At 42.7% G+C, this 19,593-nt stretch overlaps 2 protein-coding genes across 2 annotated transcripts; one reads left to right on the forward strand and one right to left on the reverse strand.

Annotated features, from left to right (window-relative positions):
* Positions 1-809: 809 nt before the first annotated feature.
* On the reverse strand, positions 810-7,660 carry LOC144637113 (uncharacterized). Its single transcript, XM_078496264.1, has 3 exons — positions 7,582-7,660; positions 5,878-7,029; positions 810-892 (listed from the first exon to the last, which is right to left on the reverse strand). Exons 1-3 carry the CDS (start codon positions 7,658-7,660, stop codon positions 810-812), a joined length of 1,314 nt encoding a protein of 437 aa, XP_078352390.1.
* Positions 7,661-14,086: 6,426 nt separating this feature from the next.
* Positions 14,087-19,151, forward strand: LOC144637114 (uncharacterized). The gene is made up of 2 exons (XM_078496265.1): positions 14,087-14,632; positions 14,700-19,151. The coding sequence occupies exons 1-2, from the start codon at positions 14,087-14,089 to the stop codon at positions 19,149-19,151; spliced, it is 4,998 nt and encodes a 1,665-aa protein (XP_078352391.1).
* Positions 19,152-19,593: the final 442 nt, after the last annotated feature.

Here is a 19,593-nt window from a genome sequence, read left to right on the forward strand (position 1 = left end):
GTTGAATCTTGGTTAAAGCTTTCAAGATTTCTTTTTGAGGGTGCGAACACGCTTATCATCCTCGACGACTGCGCTGCTTCGAAAGATGTAAAAGGTCGAACGGGGGAGTTAGTAAATCTTGCTTTCTCTGCTCGCCACGCAGGTTTGAGCGTGTGGGTGCTGACTCAAAAAATGACAAGCATAACAGCCTCATTCCGCGAAAATGTTGCGGCAATCGTTTTCTTTTACACCCCCTCTGCCAAGACCACGAAGGCAATCTTTGAGGATTACTCTGGCGAACTTTCCCATGAAGATTACAAAGAAGTCATTTCAAAGCTAAAAAAAAATAAGTTTTCGCATCTTGTTATTTCTCATCGCCACCCTTACGGCACAGAATTTTTTTATTGAACATATTTTTTTGAGTAATAAATGGCTGACCCGTTCGCAACTTCCACTGATATCACTGCAAGTGAACGAATTATGTTGGAAACGTCCGTAATGGAATTGCTTGAACCTGAACCAGTGTCGCTAAGCGACTCGTCAGAGATGCAAGCAGCGGGACCTGACATTCCAGCTTTACGTGAACAGCTTGCAAGACTTGTTTCAACAGGCAAGTCTAAAGAAGCAATCGGTGTGCAGCTAACTCACGATCAGGTAAAGCGCTTGACCGAGAAAGACGTCGAAAAGTACTTCAAGAGGTACGAAGCGTATGTTGGGGCCAAGACCACAGAAAATCTTATTGACAGCGCGCTCACTCTTTTTACGAAAGCCGCAAGTCTGTTCGTGCCCTTAAAAAATATTGAAGCTTTGCAAAAAGAGCTAAAAAATGACTACATCATCAACAACGAGCTTTCCAATCTTGTCGGCGGTTTGTCTTTCAAATACGGCAAGTTTCTTGCTCCAGCTTCTGTTGCTTTGATAACAGCAAAGCACATTGATTACAGCACAGCACCACAAGCGACTCTAGAAAGCGAGCATAAAGATCTTCCTGAGTAAATTACTAAGCAATTCTAAGAAAATGCTAAGTAATTACTGAACAATGCTCATTAAATGCTGACCAAAAAAGTTTGCTAAGCATTTTTCATTTAAATATATTATTTTTTCTAATAAATGGCGGACCCTGAAACACAAATACCGAGCGAACCTGCAGTTGTTCAAGAAAACGTTCCACAAGTCACTTCAACAACTCCTGCAACAAAACCTGCCAAAAATCCAAAGCGAGTGGCTGCTGGCAAGCTTGCAGCTGAAAAAACAAAACAGGCTCGTGAAGCACAGAAAAAAGCTGCTGTCGAGGCCGCTGCCATAATTGCAAAAGAAAAGGAAAAGAAATCTGCGGCTGCTAAGCGAAATGTAACTCCACCCGTAACGGAACCAGCTCCGACCGAGTCTCCGCCGGAATCCAGCGGTCTAAGCACAAATCAATGGATCTCTTTGATGAGTATTGGCGTTGCAATTATTACAACTTATGTCAAACGCGAAGACATCAAAGCCTTTATCAAGAGCAAAACCCACCCAGCCAAAGGCACGGCACCAGAACCCGAGCCAGCTCAAGAGGCTCCTGCAGAGCGGCAGCGAATCAGCGCATCATCGAAAATTCCGCAACCAAAAAGAGGAATTCGTCCGATGGACTAATAAACTTTCAATTAAATATTTTTTCATCATTTTATAATAAAATGTGGAAAGTCCCTGACATCCAACAGTTTATGTTAACCGTTGCTGCAGTTTCAACGGTTGGCTTGGTTTGGATAAATTTCACGGAAAAGTGCGTCAAAACAATCGTTTGGATTGCAAAAAACCCAGATATTTTCGTGAAAGTGCGCGAAAGCGCTCAAGAAGAAGGGGAACAATGAATTTTCAATTAAATGTTTTTTTTTATTTTATACTGAACTAAGTTCTACCGTCATGTCCGACAACAAACTCGTGAAAACACTCATGGATGCAGCCACCATTACAGGTCTAGCCGCCGGAATCGGCTGGGCTGCCAAAAAAGTTGTGAAAGAAAACTTCACATCCGACCCAAGCAGCAGTTTTATGAACTATGTAAAGTTCACAGCCGTCGTGACAGGCAGTATTGCACTAAAACAATATCTCGAGGACCAGAAAATCCTCCCCACCAATTAAAAAAAAATTCGCATAATATAAGAACAAAGACACACAATGGCAAGCATCGCGATTATGGCTGGCGGAGCTATCTTGAACGCTGCTGCTTTCATTGGCGGCAACTACCTTGCTCGAGCTTTGGGTGGCGGAGATGACGCCGCTTTAAAAGAAAAAGAAAGACACGACAAAGCTCTCGAGGCTTACCAGGCCGCTTACGCGAAATACTCTCGCGACCGCACCAAGCTCCTCGACTGGATACAAACCAACGCGGAAATAAAAGAGCAGGCCAAACAGAACTTCACTAACACTGACTACGCTTTCAAACTCTACAACCAGGCACATCCTGAAAAACAAATTATTTCACCGAAAGAGCCCAAGTTTTCTGATTTTTATCAGCCAAGCGAGCAGCAGAAACAAGGTGAACTTATGTTCGTTGGTGCTGGCGCGCTTGCACTTGGGTACGCTGCCTTTCGGTTTCTTTAAACTTTTCTTTTTTTCTTGTATACGCATGGATGCAAAGATCTCGAAAGTCTACTATAGCCCCCAGGGCTATTGGAAAGGAATTGCCGCGATAAAAAAATTAGCCGAGGCTGCCAAGGTTTCCGAAGATGCTGCTAAAAAGTGGCTCGTTAAGCAGGCCCTTTGGCAGATCTACCTTCCGGCACCACGATACGTTCCTCGCCCAAAATTCGATGTTTCTACTCCTAACGCGGTCCACCAGGCGGACCTTCTTTTTCTGCCACACGACAAACTGCCGCGAGGGCGAAAAGTTTACAAATACGCGCTGACTGTTGTTGACGTTGCCAGCCGTTACAAAGAGGCCGAGCCTTTGACCTCCAAAGATTCAACTGAGGTTGCAAAAGGTTTTCAGACAATTTACAGGCGAAGTGCACTAAAATGGCCACAGATGCTGCAAGTTGACCCCGGGCGCGAATTCATGGGCGCTGTTACCAAAGAAATGGAAAATCACAAAACCTATATTAGGCGCGGGCGTGTTAACATCCACAGAGATCAAGCCATTGTTGAACGTTTTAATCAAACACTGGCAGAGCGCCTGTTTGGTTATCAGTACGGTGTCGAGATGACCCTGCCATCTGGCCAGAGGTCGACAGCGTGGGTTAAAAGGCTACCCGAAGTTGTTACAGCTCTGAACAACGAAGTAACAGGTCTTACTGGCAAGAAACCAGCTGCCGCAATCAAAGAAAAGGCTGTTTTTTCCAAACCGTCGTCAAAATATACAAGACCTGTTGGCTTAAAAGAAAAAAAGCTCCCCTCTCTCGTTAATGTGCGCTATCTTTACCAACCTGGCGAGCTGGAAGGCGGCGTAAAAAGGGCTACAGATCCGATTTGGTCATTAAAAGTCTACAGCATTGAAAGGTCTGTTACTAAACCTGATCAGCCAGTGCTTTATTACTTGCACGATGGCCCCAAGCGCGGCTTCGTGCGTGAAGAATTGCTTGTTATTCCTCCAAATACACAGTTACCACCAGAAAAGCTATAAACGTTCTGTTTATGTCGGCTTATACCCGTAAGCATTTGTATGTATCCCATCATCCGCTATCCATCGCTTTGAGTCAAAAGGCGACAGCGAGACCTTGTTGAGATGCATTCCGTAAATCTCATGTCCCACGCTTCTAAGTATGTTCATTCCATGCCATAACTGCTTAGCGCTAAAAAGCGTTTCCTTATACTGTTCATGTACAATTTGCTTCTTTACAACGCTCTTTTTTACACCCTTCGCTTTTTTGATTTTTTTTTGGTCCGCCTTTATCGATAATTTTTTTGGCCCCTTACAATCACACTCTGATATGTATGTTCCGGGAAATTCGTCTTTTATTTTGTTTAAAACCTTTTCATCTTCGTCCTCAGTCTTTATCGATAACACTTTCGTTTCCGTACAAACACACTCTGATATGTATGTTCCCGGAAATGCGTCGTTTATTTTTTTCAAAACCTTTTTACTTTCTCCCTCAGTCATTATCGAGTACATTTTCGGTCTGAGACAAACACACTCTTTTATAGGGGTTCCTGCGCATTCGTCTTTCATTTTTCCCAAGACCTTTTTGTTTTCGTATGAATGGAGTGGATGCTCTTTTGGGTAGTCGCTTGTATCATACAGAGTTTTGTTCCATTCCATGTCTTCGTAGATGTCATCTGTTTCGATCTCGAGCAAAAGGCTGTCTGTGTCCGTATACAAGAGCTCGCAACGTGGACCGTATACCTTTTTCAGATGGTTGTAAAAGAAATCATACATTAGTATCTTGCTGTTGTCAAGGATAGTCATCCCAGTGTAAACAGGCTTATTAAGAATAAGCTTGCTTTTGCGCATGTCTATTCCAACCAGATCGTTAGAAAACATTACATGCCTTGAGTACAATGGGCTTGCAATCAATTTTCGTATTTTGTTTGTTTCATTGCTTCGCACTATTTTTATGTCAACACGGTTACGCAGGTTTTCCATTGTTTTTCCGAAAACTGAGTTATTCATGAGCTTGTAAAAGTTCTTTTCAAAGTCGTTTTTCGCTTTTTTCCTGAATTCTGTGTTCATCCGGATGTACGGCTCCATCCAGCATTCTTGTTCGAACTCCATTACTTTGTGAACTTTTTTTAGTTTCATGCCCTGCTTAAGATAAAACTGCAAGTTTCGGTAATGCACAACATAGTTACTTTTGTCCTCAAGAGTCAAAACAAGCTTTTCGCTGTCTGGTGGGTCCAGATCAAGCTTATCTTTTAATTTTTTTTGGTAATCAGAATAAAGTTCCTCGCTTATTTTCTTTTTCTCTGGTGCCAATGGGTAGCTGTTGTGCTCTTCATGAAGTTCTGCGGGGTATTCAAGGTCTACCTCCAATATCCAGCCAGTTCTTGCAAACTCCTTTTTTCTCATTATTTCTTTTTCAGTCGGCATAACTCTTTTCCATTTGAAACCACTTTTTGGCAGTGGCTTGCTCATTGCCCACCCATAAAGGTTGTTTGCATCAAGGTACATTATGTATTTTTTTGGCTTGCTTGGGTCATAGCCTTCAACATAAGGATTGTTTGCCTTTGCATATCTCTTGCTAACCATGGAAATACCTCCTCTTATTCCCCTTTCGACAAATAGATGCATTTCTGAGTCTGTAAGGAGCTCAAGCTGCACGCCTGTCTTTTTCAAGAGTGCGTCCCAAGAAAGGCCAGGCGACGTGTAATAATTCGCAGGATCCAACCCGTACTGCTCAAGGCAGATTTTTCGGAAGTTTTCGAAAACGTCAGCCAACAGGGACACGTCTGTTTTCACGTATAGGTCGTGGTAGTCACCAAGCGTTTTGCATCCAAAAGCTTCCCATACCCTCTTTGCGTGATCGTACTCTTCGTCTGTTATGTGCTCGTCGTTTAGCTTGCTGTAAAACTTTTCTTTGTCTGGCAGACTTGTTTCGTCAAGCCTTTCCCACGATTCCATGTATTCGTAAGGGTAAATTCCCTTTTTTAAAAGAAGTTCAAAATTTTGTGAAGAAAGAGATTTTGTTATTTTCAATGACTCTTTCGGTGTTGCGCTTACAAGTGAATCGAGGCTTCCTTGTAGAAAGTTCAAGCTGTCAATAAAGCGCAGACCGCCAAATGAAAATGTTATGTATTTCTCCATGTTGTTGGCTACGCATTTCACCTCTTTTTGTGTCGATTGAGACAGCTTTGACATCGCCTGCATTAAATGGTGTGCATCATAGCCCCTAAGGTTGTGAAATACAACTGGTATTTGGTCCGTTTTTGGTTTTATTCTCATTTTAAGGTTGCATGCGTTGTGCGCGGCTCCTCGAAACTTGCCTGTTATGTGGCAATGGTCCTTAACTGCATCTCTGAAGTTTTGCTGAAGCAAAGGTTGTCCACAGCATAAGCAGTCATCTTGTTCTTCTGCAGCTTCTTTGTGCTCTTCTTCTGTCAATCTTTTTAGAATGAGAAACGAACTGTCGTGTTCTTTCTTTACATTGTAATAACATTTTTTATGCCATTGCCCATCATAAGTGTATACTCTACCTGTTTCACTTATCCATACAGGTAAAGAGTCTAAAAAGTAATCTTTTATCAAACTTTTTTCACAAATATGGCAATCAGTTGCATTTTTAAATTTTTCCCAATCTATTGCTGTCATCACAAGAGGTTTTGGCGATGACAAACTATTTCTTATTTTTTTCTCTTCCTCTTGAAGACAGTTCAAAAACACTTCAACAGCATTTTCACCTCTGTAAACCACTGGCCGTTCATTTCTTCCGTCACTCCTTACAACTGTGTAAGCAAAACCACATGCCTCGTGCTGTTCTGTTTTCTCAGTGTAGCTTTTTTGCTTGCTCTCTGGCCCACGCTCGCATCCTTGAATCTTTCTGACCAAAGCCTCAAAGTCCGCATATATCACGTATGGCGCCCTCATCTGTTTGTGATGATTTTGGAAAGAAAGGGTGTTTTTCCCCTCTTCCGGCATCTCGATCCTTGTTGGCCTGCCGTTCATGCCATTGCAATGTTTTTCGTGGTTCTCGAGCAAGTCAGGTCTTGTGAAGCCGGTCAGGCACATCATGCAAAAGTGTTTTGCAGAACGATGTTTGCTCTGATCAAAGAGTAAAGCGCTTACTTTTTTTACAAAACAGTAATGCTGAATTAATCCTGACTCTATTAACATAAGGTTTATACGAGGAATGGTTTTTTCTTTTTTGCTTATTCTGTGCACAATCACACGATTGTCTTCCCAGCCGAACACATTTATTGCGAGGTTGCTGTTTTGCCTCTCGAGTTTGTCAATCTGTTTTACAGGTGTGGGGAAATCGATGCCTGCGTAGTTAATTCCGTCGTTGGCCGGGTATTTGCTTGTTCTTTGAAGGTTTTTTCCGTCCCTTGGAGGAAAAAGTGCAGCTCTCAAAGCCCACTTCAAACATTCGTTATCCCTGTTTTGCACGTTGATTATTGCTTTCTTTTTTGCCAAATTGGCTGGGAGAGGCAAATAAGTTCCTCCGCGCAATGGCTGATAGCGTGCAACATTGACGTACGCTTCGGTTATTCTTTCAATAACCCAGCCTGAGCCGCGCTCTGACCAAGCCTCAATTTGACCTTTTGCTCTTTCAATAAATCTATCGAAATCTTGTTTTATCTGTTGTTTATTATTTTCGTTAAAAACGTGCGGTTCTTTTTCTTTAAAATAATGCTCCATCTCTTGTGTTACACCAGTCTCAAAATTTTCTTTTGTAAATTTTATTTTCATCTCAAAACTTACTTTTACGCTTTTCAAATCTCTTATTTCATTCTCTACCAAATAAACAAACTTTCCTTTTGTTTTCTTTTGAAAGACAAAAAGGTCTTTGCTGATTCGGCTTCCTTCTGGTATGGTCATTTTCCACACTCGTAGCCATTCATTGAAATCGGATTGGGCCAATAAAAAATTGTTGTTCCATTGTGGATTTTCTTTAAAGCCGCGAATTTCCTTCAAGAGTGCTTGCAAAACTTCTTTCGAATAACTTGCAGCAGTCATGTTGGCGTTTATACCAATGAGAAACATTTGTTCAATAGGAATTTTTTCTGGCACATCAATGGTGCTTGAGATTTGTGAGCTCTCAAGCCGCATAGATTTTGGGTGCCGCTCGCGATTTTTGCACACACATATAAGGTGGGGGTTTTGGTCACTAATCGCGACAAGGAGCGAGGCGAGCCGAGCGAGTTGTCGCGATTTGTGCCAAAACCCCCACCTTATATGTGTGTAATGCAAGCAGTTAGTGGTCTAGCATTCGGTTTTAAGTTGCTGCATTTGGATTTAAGGAATGGCAACAAGAAGGGATTTCGTTCCACGTCGAACGGTGCAGGTTTTTTTTGCTGAAGCATAAAACATGACAAACATTGACTAAAGATAATAACTGAATAAGCCATCCAATTTCACTGTAGCTCGAACAAAATGACCAATATGGCCTTATGCATATTTTTTTGAACATCAGCAATTCGTTGTTACTTCAAGACACTTGTTGGAGAAAGTTTTGGAGGGCGAGTTAAAGTGAAGAGGACACGTAAGGCTTTTTTTACCGCAAAGAAATCTTGCAATATTCAATGTTTTATGGATATACATGGTTCATTGCAGAAAATAAATCCAAAAAGTTACCAACCAACCAACTGACTGACTGACTGACTGACTGACTGACTGACTGACTGACTGAATGAATGAAGGAATGAACGAATGAACGAATGAATGAATGAATGAATGAATGAATGAATGAATGAATGAATGAATGACCTGGCTGACTGACAGACTGACTGAATGGCTGACTGACTGACTGACTGAATGACTGACGGACTGACTGACTGACTGACTGACTGAATGACTGACGGACTGACTGACTAAGTAACTGACTGACTGACTATGTAACAGTAACAGTAAATCTTTATTGTGCCTTACACTCCAAAGGGAGGTATTGGTCTAGTTACAATAAAGGTGTTATAGCAACTATGCTAACAAATTACTTAATAACAAACAATGAAATTACAATGCAAACGTTTACGGTAATTATTGGACTATTAATTATACAACTATTTATTGATATAACTTTCAATTTAAAATTTCTTTTCTTTTTTGAAACATTAGGAAGATATATTTAGCTATGATTCTAGAGGTAGCATAATTATCTAGTTTAAGAAGGTACTTTATTTTTTCATGATCAGTTAAATCTACAAAGCGAGGATCAGTTTGTGACACGATGGAATGAAGCTCTTTTCTAATATCATTATACCCTTTGCAATACATTAAAAAATGCTGTTCGTCCTCTATGTGGTTTTCCTTACATACCAAGCACTTTCGTTCTTCAACTGGTATGGATGCTCCTGCATTTTCATATTTTCCAGTCTGTATGCGTAGGGAATGTACCCCTAATCGTAGTTTTGTTATTTTTATTCGATGCACTGGATTTTTAACTGTAGTGAGGTACTTTTCTAATTGGTAATCCTTTTTAACTTCTTTGTGAGTGAATTTTTCTCTAGAGCTAACTGACGCGCAATTTCGGACCTTCGACCAATTTTGGAAATAATTTTTTCTTAACCTTTGTTTAATTTTAGAGCAAGAATTCGCTGAAAGTTGTGGGGCTGATGTGTCATTATCGGAGAGAATTCCTAATGCTTCATCATCATTTAATAAACTAACAGATTTAGTATGTTTTTTGGCGTACAGAAATGCATCATTTAATATGGGATTGGTTATCTTATGTTCTAATCTTTGAAAATAGCATAAGATAGATGCTTTAATGTCTATTGCTAAAGGGTATCGACCTAGTTCTGCTCTACATGCTACGTTTTCTGCATACCATGGTACATTTAATGCTTGTTTGCAAAACCGGATGTGAACTTGTTCAATTGTACTTTTATCGACATGTGTTTTGTATGATAAAAGTTCGGGTCCCCATATTTCACAACCATACAAAAGTATGGGTTTAACTAAAGCATCAAAAAGTTTATTTCGTATCACAATTGTTGATGAATCAATGTTGGATAGAAATCGTTTAATGATAGAAATAACTTTGGTAGCCTTTATGCTGATTATTTCTCTTGCATAGGTGTAACGACCAGAAGATGTCATTTCTATGCCTAGATATGTTTGTTTGTCGACAATATTTAAAGTTTCATTGTCGTATTTAAAATCTTTTTTGTGTTTGTTCTGACCGTTACCACTAAATACAATGATGTTTGATTTTTTGGTGTTTACTTTTAGCTTCCATTCTTGAGCGTGCTTATGAATAACGTCAAGTGATTGTTGCAATCCTTCTGGAGAATCGCTTAATACTAATAGATCATCTGCGTACATTAGGCAATTAAGTAATTGATTGTTTAATACTACCCCTTTGCATTTGTTGACTCTAAAGTAATCTGGTAAATCATTCATAAACAAAGAAAACAGAACTGGACTTAGGGCCTGATTACATGAGCCGGGCTGGCCCGGTTAGCCGGGCTGGCTCGGTTTGCCGAGATCTCGGCACGTCTGTTAAACGCAACAAAAATCAACTTTGCGATTACATGATAACCGGGCCAGCCCGGCTAGCCGAGATCCCGGTATCGCGATGCCGGGATCTCGGCTAGCCGGGCTGAAAATTTTCCATGTAATCGCGTTCACCGGGCCAGCCCGGCTAAGCGGGCCAGCATTAAATTTCTCTTCCGAGCACAATATCCGACGAAAAAATCAATGCTACTCCTTCTAAATAAGATGTAGAGGTAACGTAACCCATCCAGCTGCATAAGTGCAAAAAATTAACCACCAAATTGCCGGAAAAAGGTGATTAAGATCATTCGTGCTCTGATCATTCGTGCTAAAACCGGGCTGAAAGTCATCTCGGCAAACCGGGCCAGCCCGGCTAACCGGGCTCATGTAATACCGAGCTGAAAGTCATCTCGGCAAACCGAGCCAGCCCGGCTAACCGGGCCAGCCCGGCTCATGTAATCAGGCCCGTAATCGCGTTCACCGGGCCAGCCCGGCTAAGCGGGCCAGCATTAAATTTCTCTTCCGAGCACAATATCCGACGAAAAAATCAATGCTACTCCTTCTAAATAAGATGTAGAGGTAACGTAACCCATCCAGCTGCATAAGTGCAAAAAATTAACCACCAAATTGCCGGAAAAAGGTGATTAAGATCATTCGTGCTCTGATCATTCGTGCTAAAACCGGGCTGAAAGTCATCTCGGCAAACCGGGCCAGCCCGGCTAACCGGGCTCATGTAATACCGAGCTGAAAGTCATCTCGGCAAACCGAGCCAGCCCGGCTAACCGGGCCAGCCCGGCTCATGTAATCAGGCCCGTAATCGCGTTCACCGGGCCAGCCCGGCTAAGCGGGCCAGCATTAAATTTCTCTTCCGAGCACAATATCCGACGAAAAAATCAATGCTACTCCTTCTAAATAAGATGTAGAGGTAACGTAACCCATCCAGCTGCATAAGTGCAAAAAATTAACCACCAAATTGCCGGAAAAAGGTGATTAAGATCATTCGTGCTCTGATCATTCGTGCTAAAACCGGGCTGAAAGTCATCTCGGCAAACCGGGCCAGCCCGGCAAACCGGGCCAGCCCGGCTAACCGGGCTCATGTAATACCGAGCTGAAAGTCATCTCGGCAAACCGAGCCAGCCCGGCTCATGTAATCAGGCCCTTAATCCATCACCTTGCCTTATGCCTTTATTGCATGAAAACAGATCCGTTGTTGTGTTTTTATTTATGCGAACACAACTCTTAATCGAAGAATACATGGACTTAATGACATTTAGGAATTTTCCTTTGATACCGTAACGTTGCAACTTATAAATCAACCCAGACTGCCATACGCTATCAAAAGCTTTCTCATAATCAATAAAACCAACATATAGCTTCTTATGTTGTTTGGTGTACTTATGAATAAGTTGTTGCAAAATAAAAAGACTATCTGTTGTTCTCGCATTTGGTCTAAATCCAAATTGTTCTGGGTTGAGAATGTTGTGAGTTTCGATGAATTTATTTAATCTTGATTGTAAAATTGATGTGAATAATTTTCCTAAACAACTTGTTAGAGTAATTCCCCTGTAGTTGGCTGGCGAGCGTTTATCGCCCTTCTTTTTGTAAATGGGTCTTATCACCCCAATATTCCAATCGGTAGGAAATTTACCGGTGTTAAGTATATCGTTGAAAATTTTTTCTAATGAAGGCAATAAATAATATCTACCATGTTTAATCATTTCATTTAAGATAGAATCCACGCCACTTGCTTTTTTTGTTTTAAGTTTGGAAATATGTTCATGTATTTCCTTCGATGTGATAGGTATTCCTAAAATATCATCATCTGACAGAACTTCTGTATCATCCATGTTATTCGTGTGGTTATTATCTGTTAAGGATACTAGCCAAAAGTCACTATTTTTAACTCCGTTATTCATTATCTCGATACAACAATAGTTATACGTCTTGATCCTAGCTACGAACCTAGTTACAGTGTTTATATATGTTTATCTGTGTTTCTATTGGTTTTGTAATCGGACCTTTTAGCGTCCCCACGCGCATATATAAGCCGCGTTTAGCGTCCTTTTAAATATAGTTTTGCAAGATTCGAGTTTATCACAAGTACTTTCGTCAGACGTATTCTTAACCTTTGGCACAAGCGGGACCGATATGTAAGTAATTTCTTAATTTGTTTAGTTTTAATTGTATAGTAATCGGGCGAAAGTACACGAATGAACTTTTATTGTACAGTTTTAATTGATTTATAATCGCAAAATGAGTAAATTGGATCAAACACTTTGTGGATCATGGAGTGAACGCCCACCATTGAAAATAGCAACTTAAGTACTTTGGGCTGTAAATCAGCCACACGTATCCATCGTGCATTGTTATGTTAGAATCTCGCTCGTTTAGTTTTTAAATGTAGTTTATTCTAGTTTGTTTGTTATTTTAGCCGCATTATTGTCGTTTAAAGTACGTAGTTTTTGGACACGCGTTTTGCCCATGTATTACGCAACATTTCAGCTAAATTGATTAGAATTTCGTTATATTGTTAATTTTCAGTTTACGATCGTTTATTCTTGATCGTTGATCATTCATCGTTGATTCTTTAATCGAAGCAATAAATCGCCGTTAACCGTCAACTTTGGTTTTCCGTGGTTAATTTGCACCTTCGAAGACGACCCGTAAGATAGTCCCTAACACCTCGTTGCCACACGCCTTAAAGCGACACGCCTAGAAGTTTGTTTTGTTTTGATTTCGTTTTGGCCCAGTCGCTGCAAGCGCCACAGTAAAATATCGTGGTTACATTCGCCAATGGTTATGAACATTTCTTGAACTTTGCTTATTCGTTTGGAGCTTCGTTTCCTTGGACAAACAATGAGCATTGTTAGCGCACCAGCATTCCTTGGTAACGACGCGTCACCTGATCCGGACTTCGAGGCGACGCCGCAACTTGAGCCACCCAAAAGCGTGACAGGCGTGGAGCCATTCCGCTTGAAAAAATCTAAAACAACAGGGCGAAGTAGAAAAATGACTGAAAGGGGAATGGCTTATCATTTAGAAATTAAACTCGCAAATCGAAACTCTGCCTATAGAAGATTAAAACAACAGATGGAAAAAATCAATGCGATGCGTGACTCGCCAGACGCGCCGATAGAACAATTGGAAGAGCGCTTTCATCTGGATCGTTTTAAAGATGAATTTGACGTCCCGCATAAAGAGCATGACGATCTGTTAGAATTAGAAGAAGAAAGGGAAGCCTCGTATCGATGGTTTGATGTCCGAGACCGAGAATTCTTTGAGTGCAGAATGAGACTTTGTGAACGAATACAAGCATTAGAAAGAAAATCTAGCCGAGCACCATCAATGAAATCTGGCCACAGCAAGGGGTCCAAATTGTCTGACAGGTCCAAAATAAGTTCGCGTGGTTCTTCTTCCACAAAACACCTTTCGCTTGCTTTAGTCGATGCGGCAGCTAAGGCTGCAAAGCTACAGGCTGAAATGGAATTTCTCGAAAAGGAAAAGGAATTAAGAAGATTGCAGCTTGAAAAAGAACTAACTATCGCAAGCGCTGAAGAAAAGGCAATAAAGCGAATTCTCGAAAATGAAAGATTAGTGGCCGATAAAGAAGTGTTAAGTGTCAAAGGCGTCAAGCAGGAGTTGAAACCGGACGTAAGCGACCAAAACATTAAACAAGAAAGAAGCCTTACTCCCAACCCGCTTGCTCCTGCATTCGTTTCCACGCCATCACTTGAACCTTTGAGACCAAATTCTGCGCCGCACTTCCAGAACAGTGACGTAAATACAGCACTTCAAGAGTTAGTCACCTTACAAGCGAAGCAAACAGAGTTGAGCTCGTTAATAATCAATCAGTAGAAGATTACCAACCTTCCGGTAAAAGAGCCGCCTGTTTTTTCTGGAGACTACTTTGAATATCCAGCCTTTGTCGCCGCCTTCGAATCTATCATCTGCAGCAATGCGCCTTCGAACAAAGACCGCCTTTACTTCTTAGACAAATACACTAGTGGGAAGGCCAACCAAGTGGTAAAGGGATTCTTGGCTATGACTTCCGATAGCGCGTACGGGAAGGCTCGCAAGATGCTAGATGATCGCTTTGGCAACCCCATCCATGTCGCAGAGGCATACAAGTCCAGACTAAGAAACTGGCCAAAAGTTATCGACGGAGACAGCAGCGGCATTCAGGACTTTGCAGATTTCCTCGTGCGCTGCGAAGAAGCAATGAAGAAAATGCAGTCCACGGGAGACCTCGATTCCACAGAAACCCTCCGCCTCGTAAGCAGCAAACTGCCTTCGTACTCTGGGGTGAAATGGTGCCGTCACGCCCACGATATACAGAAGAAAACAAAGAAAATTGTCACCTTCAGCGCCTTTGTTAAATTTGTCGGCGAGGAAGCAGATGTAGCAAACGACCCCGTGTTCTCGCCAAATGCTCTGAAGGCCGATAGAAAGAAACCCGATAATCAGATCAGGTCTGGGTGGAAAAACAGACAGAAGAAAAGAGACGATAGCAAGCAAAGTGCAAATACTTTCGCGACGTCCACTACTCCACCACCGAACAGTCTCGTCCCGCCGTCGCCAGCGAATCAGGCAGCTCAGGCCTGCCCCCCTTTGCGATGGTCGACATGCTCTCGCCAAGTGTAACAAATCTTTGAAGAGCTCAGTAGATGAGCGCAGTGAAATCATCCGCAGTAAAGGTCTTTGCTATGGATGCTTTAAGACAGGCCACTTGTCCTCTGGATGTATCAATCGATCTACTTGTGAAGAATGTGGAAGACGTCACCATACTCTACTTCATGGCGTAAAAAGGAAAACGACCGCAAGTAATCCGCAAGACACTCAGAACACTCAGCAAGCTTCCAGTGAGAAACCACCGGTCGCAGAGTCCGCTAGCTCAAACGTTATCAATGTAGCGCACAGTTCAGCTGCAGAACCCGCTGTGATCACCAACTGTCGAATCATTCAAGTCATTCTGTTTCACAAAGAGAACCCAGAGAAAGAAGTCAAGGTTTATGCTCTCCTAGACGACGCAAGCGATACAACCTTCGTCACCACCCAAGTTCAGCGTAAACTCGGCATTGAGGGTGTTGAAACCAGTCTTGATTTGAGTACAATGCTTGGTCGTGAAAGGATAACAGTGAAGAGAATCGATGGTTTGGTAGTGCAGCGTCTCGATAAGCGCACCGAAGTTGAGCTACCAAAGGCGTACGCAAGACAAAGTATTCCGTCCAGACGAGACCAAATACCAAGACCAGAAACCGTGAACAGCTGGCCACACCTTAAGAAAATTCAAGATAAAATTCCACCGTACGATGAGAATGTTGAAATCGGCTTGTTAATTGGTTGTAACTGTCCCAAGGCGATCAAGCCAACAGAGGTGATACGGGGTAAGAGCGAAGAACCTTACGCAGTTCGCACCTTGCTGGGATGGAGCATCGTTGGACCAGTTGCGACGTCAGACACCCCTCTTGATGACCACGCCCTAGATTCCACCTGCAATCGAATCATAGCAAGAGAAGTTATCCCTGAAACTAGCGACAGCCAGCTTAGTTTCGTTTTCAACGGGAAAACAAAGGAAGTAATAAACCCTTCTGCAATCAGTCAGATGTTTGAACTTGACTTCGTAGAGCATAAGAACAATTCGAAGCATGGACTATCTAAAGAAGATAGAAAGTTTATTGAGATTGTTGAGCAGGGAGTTCACCAGTGTGAAGATGGCCACTACGAGCTTCCGCTACCTTTGAAGAATGAAAATATTACTCTTCCTAACAACAAGACTGCTGCGCTTCGCCGACTTAGTCAACTAAAGAGAATGTTCGAGGCTAAAAACGGCCAAAGATACTATGCAGACTATGTTGAATTTATGAAGAAACTGATAAACAGTGGATACGCTGAAAGGGTGCCAGAGATGTCTGATTCGGAGCATAAATCAAGCGATCAAGCTCAAACGAAGCACAATGTTTGGTACATTCCGCACCATGGCGTCTACCATCCCAAAAAACCTAACAAGATTCGTGTGGTCTTCGATTGTGCTGCTGAGTATGAAAGCGAATCGTTGAACAAGCATCTGCTTCAAGGCCCTGACTTGACGAATAACTTGACCGGTGTGTTGTGCAGATTTCGACAAGAAACAGTCGCTTTCATATGTGACATAGAGGCCATGTTTCACCAAGTGAAAGTGAATGAAGAGTACAGAGATTTGCTACGCTTCCTCTGGTGGGAAAATGGTGACCTCACGAAGCAACCTAAAGAGTATAGAATGACCGTGCATTTGTTCGGAGCGACCTCGTCCCCAGGCTGCGCAAATTTCGCTTTGAAGTCAACGGCAAAAGATTTTGAAGAAGAGTTTGGAACCACTGCCGCAGATTTCCTTCGTAACGATTTCTATGTTGATGACGGCTTGAAGTCTGTTCCGTCGGTTGATGAAGCCGTAAGGTTAGTCACAGATGTCAAACAGATGTGCAACAGAGGGGGTTTCCGTCTCCACAAGTTTGTGTCTAACAGTAAAGATGTCATCAGAAGAATCCCAGAGCCTGACAGAGCAGATGGCGTGAAGGAGTTGGATCTAGACCTTGACTCGCTTCCTTTAGAGCGCGCGCTTGGAGTTCAATGGTGTGTTGAGTCCGACTGCTTTCAGTTCTCAATCGTGCTTCAAGACAAGCCGTGCACTAGACGAGGAATTCTTTCAACAGTAAGCTCGATTTTCGACCCACTTGGATTCGTTGCTCCGCTGTTGTTGGATGGAAAGTCAATCCTTCAAGAATTGTGTCGTCATGAAGTAGGCTGGGACGATCCGATACCAGACGAAATTAAAGTGAAGTGGGAAAAGTGGAGAGCAGATTTGTTACAAGTACAGCGCGTCTCGATTCCCAGATGCTACAAGCCCGAGAACTTTGGTCGAGTAGTAAACGCACAACTCCATCATTTCTCGGACGCGAGCGTCAAAGGTTATGGTCAGTGTAGTTACGTGCGACTCACAGATGAACACCAGAGAATTCATTGTTCCTTTGTTATGGGCAAGTCGAGAGTTGCGCCGCTGAAACCCGTGACCATACCTAGACTGGAGCTTACCGCCGCCGTGTGCTCAGTGAGGATCAGTCAACAGCTTCGCCAGGAGCTAGAGTATCACATCGACCAAGAATACTTTTGGACAGATAGCAGAGTGGTACTTGGATACATAAGCAATGAGAGTAGGAGATTCCACGTGTTTGTCGCTAACAGAGTGCAAGAAATTCAAGAAAACACTTCTGTTGATCAGTGGAAGTATGTCGAATCGAAACAGAATCCAGCAGACGAGGCTTCGCGTGGTATGAAAGCACAAGAACTGCTAGATTCTCGATGGATTACCGGACCAGCATTTCTTTGGGAGAAAGAGAACCAGTGGTTAGCCAGCAACAGTGAAGACTACAAGCTCCAGGAAAGCGACCCTGAAGTTAAGAAGTCTGTCGTCATGGTAACCACAACAACGTTGCAAACTGCGCAGACCCATTCAGAGAAGTGGAGCCTTGCAGAAAGAATAGAGTATTTCTCTGACTGGTATCGTGCGAAACGAGCAGTTGCCTTGTGTCAACGCTACATCAGATGCTTGAGAGATCGCGTGCACAAGAAGCAGGGCAGCCAAGAAGAAACACGACAGCTGAAAGTCAGCGATTTGAAGAGCGCAGAGTGCGAAATTATCCGTACAGTACAGAAGAAAGCCTTTAAAGAAGAGATAGCAATTTTACAGAAGATGAAGCAGGAGAGTACTGACCCCGACAGTAGAGACTTCGCCCAACAGAGAAAGGTGAACATGAAAATATGCAGCTCGCTCTACAAACTTGATCCATTCATAGACGAAGATGGAATTTTGCGAGTCGGTGGTCGTCTCAGACGTGCAAGCCTGGCCGACAACATAAAGTTTCCCATCATCCTGCCGCGTGACAGTCATGCTACCAAGTTGATCATCAAGCATTTTCACGAACGTACACGGCATCAAGGCAAAGGAATGACCTTAAATGAGATTCGATCGAATGGGTTCTGGGTGGTCAGCGGTTCGTCGGTAGTCGCCAGCCTGATTTCGTCCTGTGTCAAGTGCCAGAGACTACGCGGAGCAGTACAGGAGCATAGGATGTCAGATCTACCTGAAGATCGCCTTGAGTCTACACCACCTTTCACTTACTGCGCCGTGGATTATTTTGGACCGTTTATTGTTAAAGAGGGGCGCAAGGAGCTAAAGCGCTATGGTGTCCTCTTTACCTGTATGGCTTCGAGAGCTATACACCTTGAAATCGCCAACTCCCTCGAGACTGACTCCTTTATCAATGCCTTGAGGCGGTTTATCAATCGTCGAGGTCCCATCCGCCAGCTACGGAGTGACCGAGGAACAAACTTTGTGGGAGCTCGTAATGAACTGACCCAAGCCCTAGCCGAGATGGACCAGGAAAAGATCAAAACAGAGCTACTAGAAGAGCAGTGTGATTGGTTCTCCTTCAAGATGAACGTTCCAGCTGCTAGCCATATGGGGGGCGTTTGGGAGCGACAAATAAGATCAGTGCGCAACGTCCTCTCATCGTTATTACAAGATAACGGAAAGCAGCTAGATAATGAGTCACTTAGTACTCTAATGAGTGAAGCAGAAGCGATAGTCAACAGTCGCCCCTTGACAGTCAACCAGCTTGCTGATCCAGATTCCTCAAGCCCATTGACCCCTAACCATCTTCTGACGATGAAATCGAAAGTCGTTCTTCCTCCACCGGGTTCATTCCAGCCAGCAGATATGTATTGTAGAAAGCGTTGGAGACGAGTACAACATCTTGCGAACGAGTTCTGGACCCGCTGGGGAAAGGAATTTCTCCTTAGTCTTCAACAGCGTCAGAAGTGGACACGCCCTCGAAGAAATTTGCTTGTCGATGACGTAGTTTTGATCAAAGATGATAATCTCCCTCGAAACGCATGGCAGCTCGCGAGAGTATCAGCCGTCTACCCCAGTTCTGATGGTCAAGTTCGCAAGGTTCAAATAGCTCTTGCGGATAGCTGTTTGGACAACACAGGAAAGAGGATCGACTCAGTACAGTATCTAGAGAGGCCAGTCCAGAAGTTAGTGCTGTTGATGCCAGCGTCGAAGAATTGAAAAGATCCGGGGTAATTCCCGGCCGAGGAGCCTTTACAAACATTGAACTGAACTGTAGATAGAACTTGATTTAGTGATAATTTGAACATTGATAGGTTAATTAGTGAAATATGATTATTTCAGGGGAGCCATGTTAAGGATACTAGCCAAAAGTCACTATTTTTAACTCCGTTATTCATTATCTCGATACAACAATAGTTATACGTCTTGATCCTAGCTACGAACCTAGTTACAGTGTTTATATATGTTTATCTGCGTTTCTATTGGTTTTGTAATCGGACCTTTTAGCGTCCCCACGCGCATATATAAGCCGCGTTTAGCGTCCTTTTAAATATAGTTTTGCAAGATTCGAGTTTATCACAAGTACTTTCGTCAGACGTATTCTTAACCTTTGGCACAAGCGGGACCGATATGTAAGTAATTTCTTAATTTGTTTAGTTTT

Source organism: Oculina patagonica, chromosome 13 (genome assembly GCF_052425735.1).
Source record: "Oculina patagonica isolate OP01 chromosome 13, crgOcupat, whole genome shotgun sequence".
NCBI classification, from domain to species: Eukaryota; Metazoa; Cnidaria; class Anthozoa; order Scleractinia; family Oculinidae; genus Oculina; species Oculina patagonica.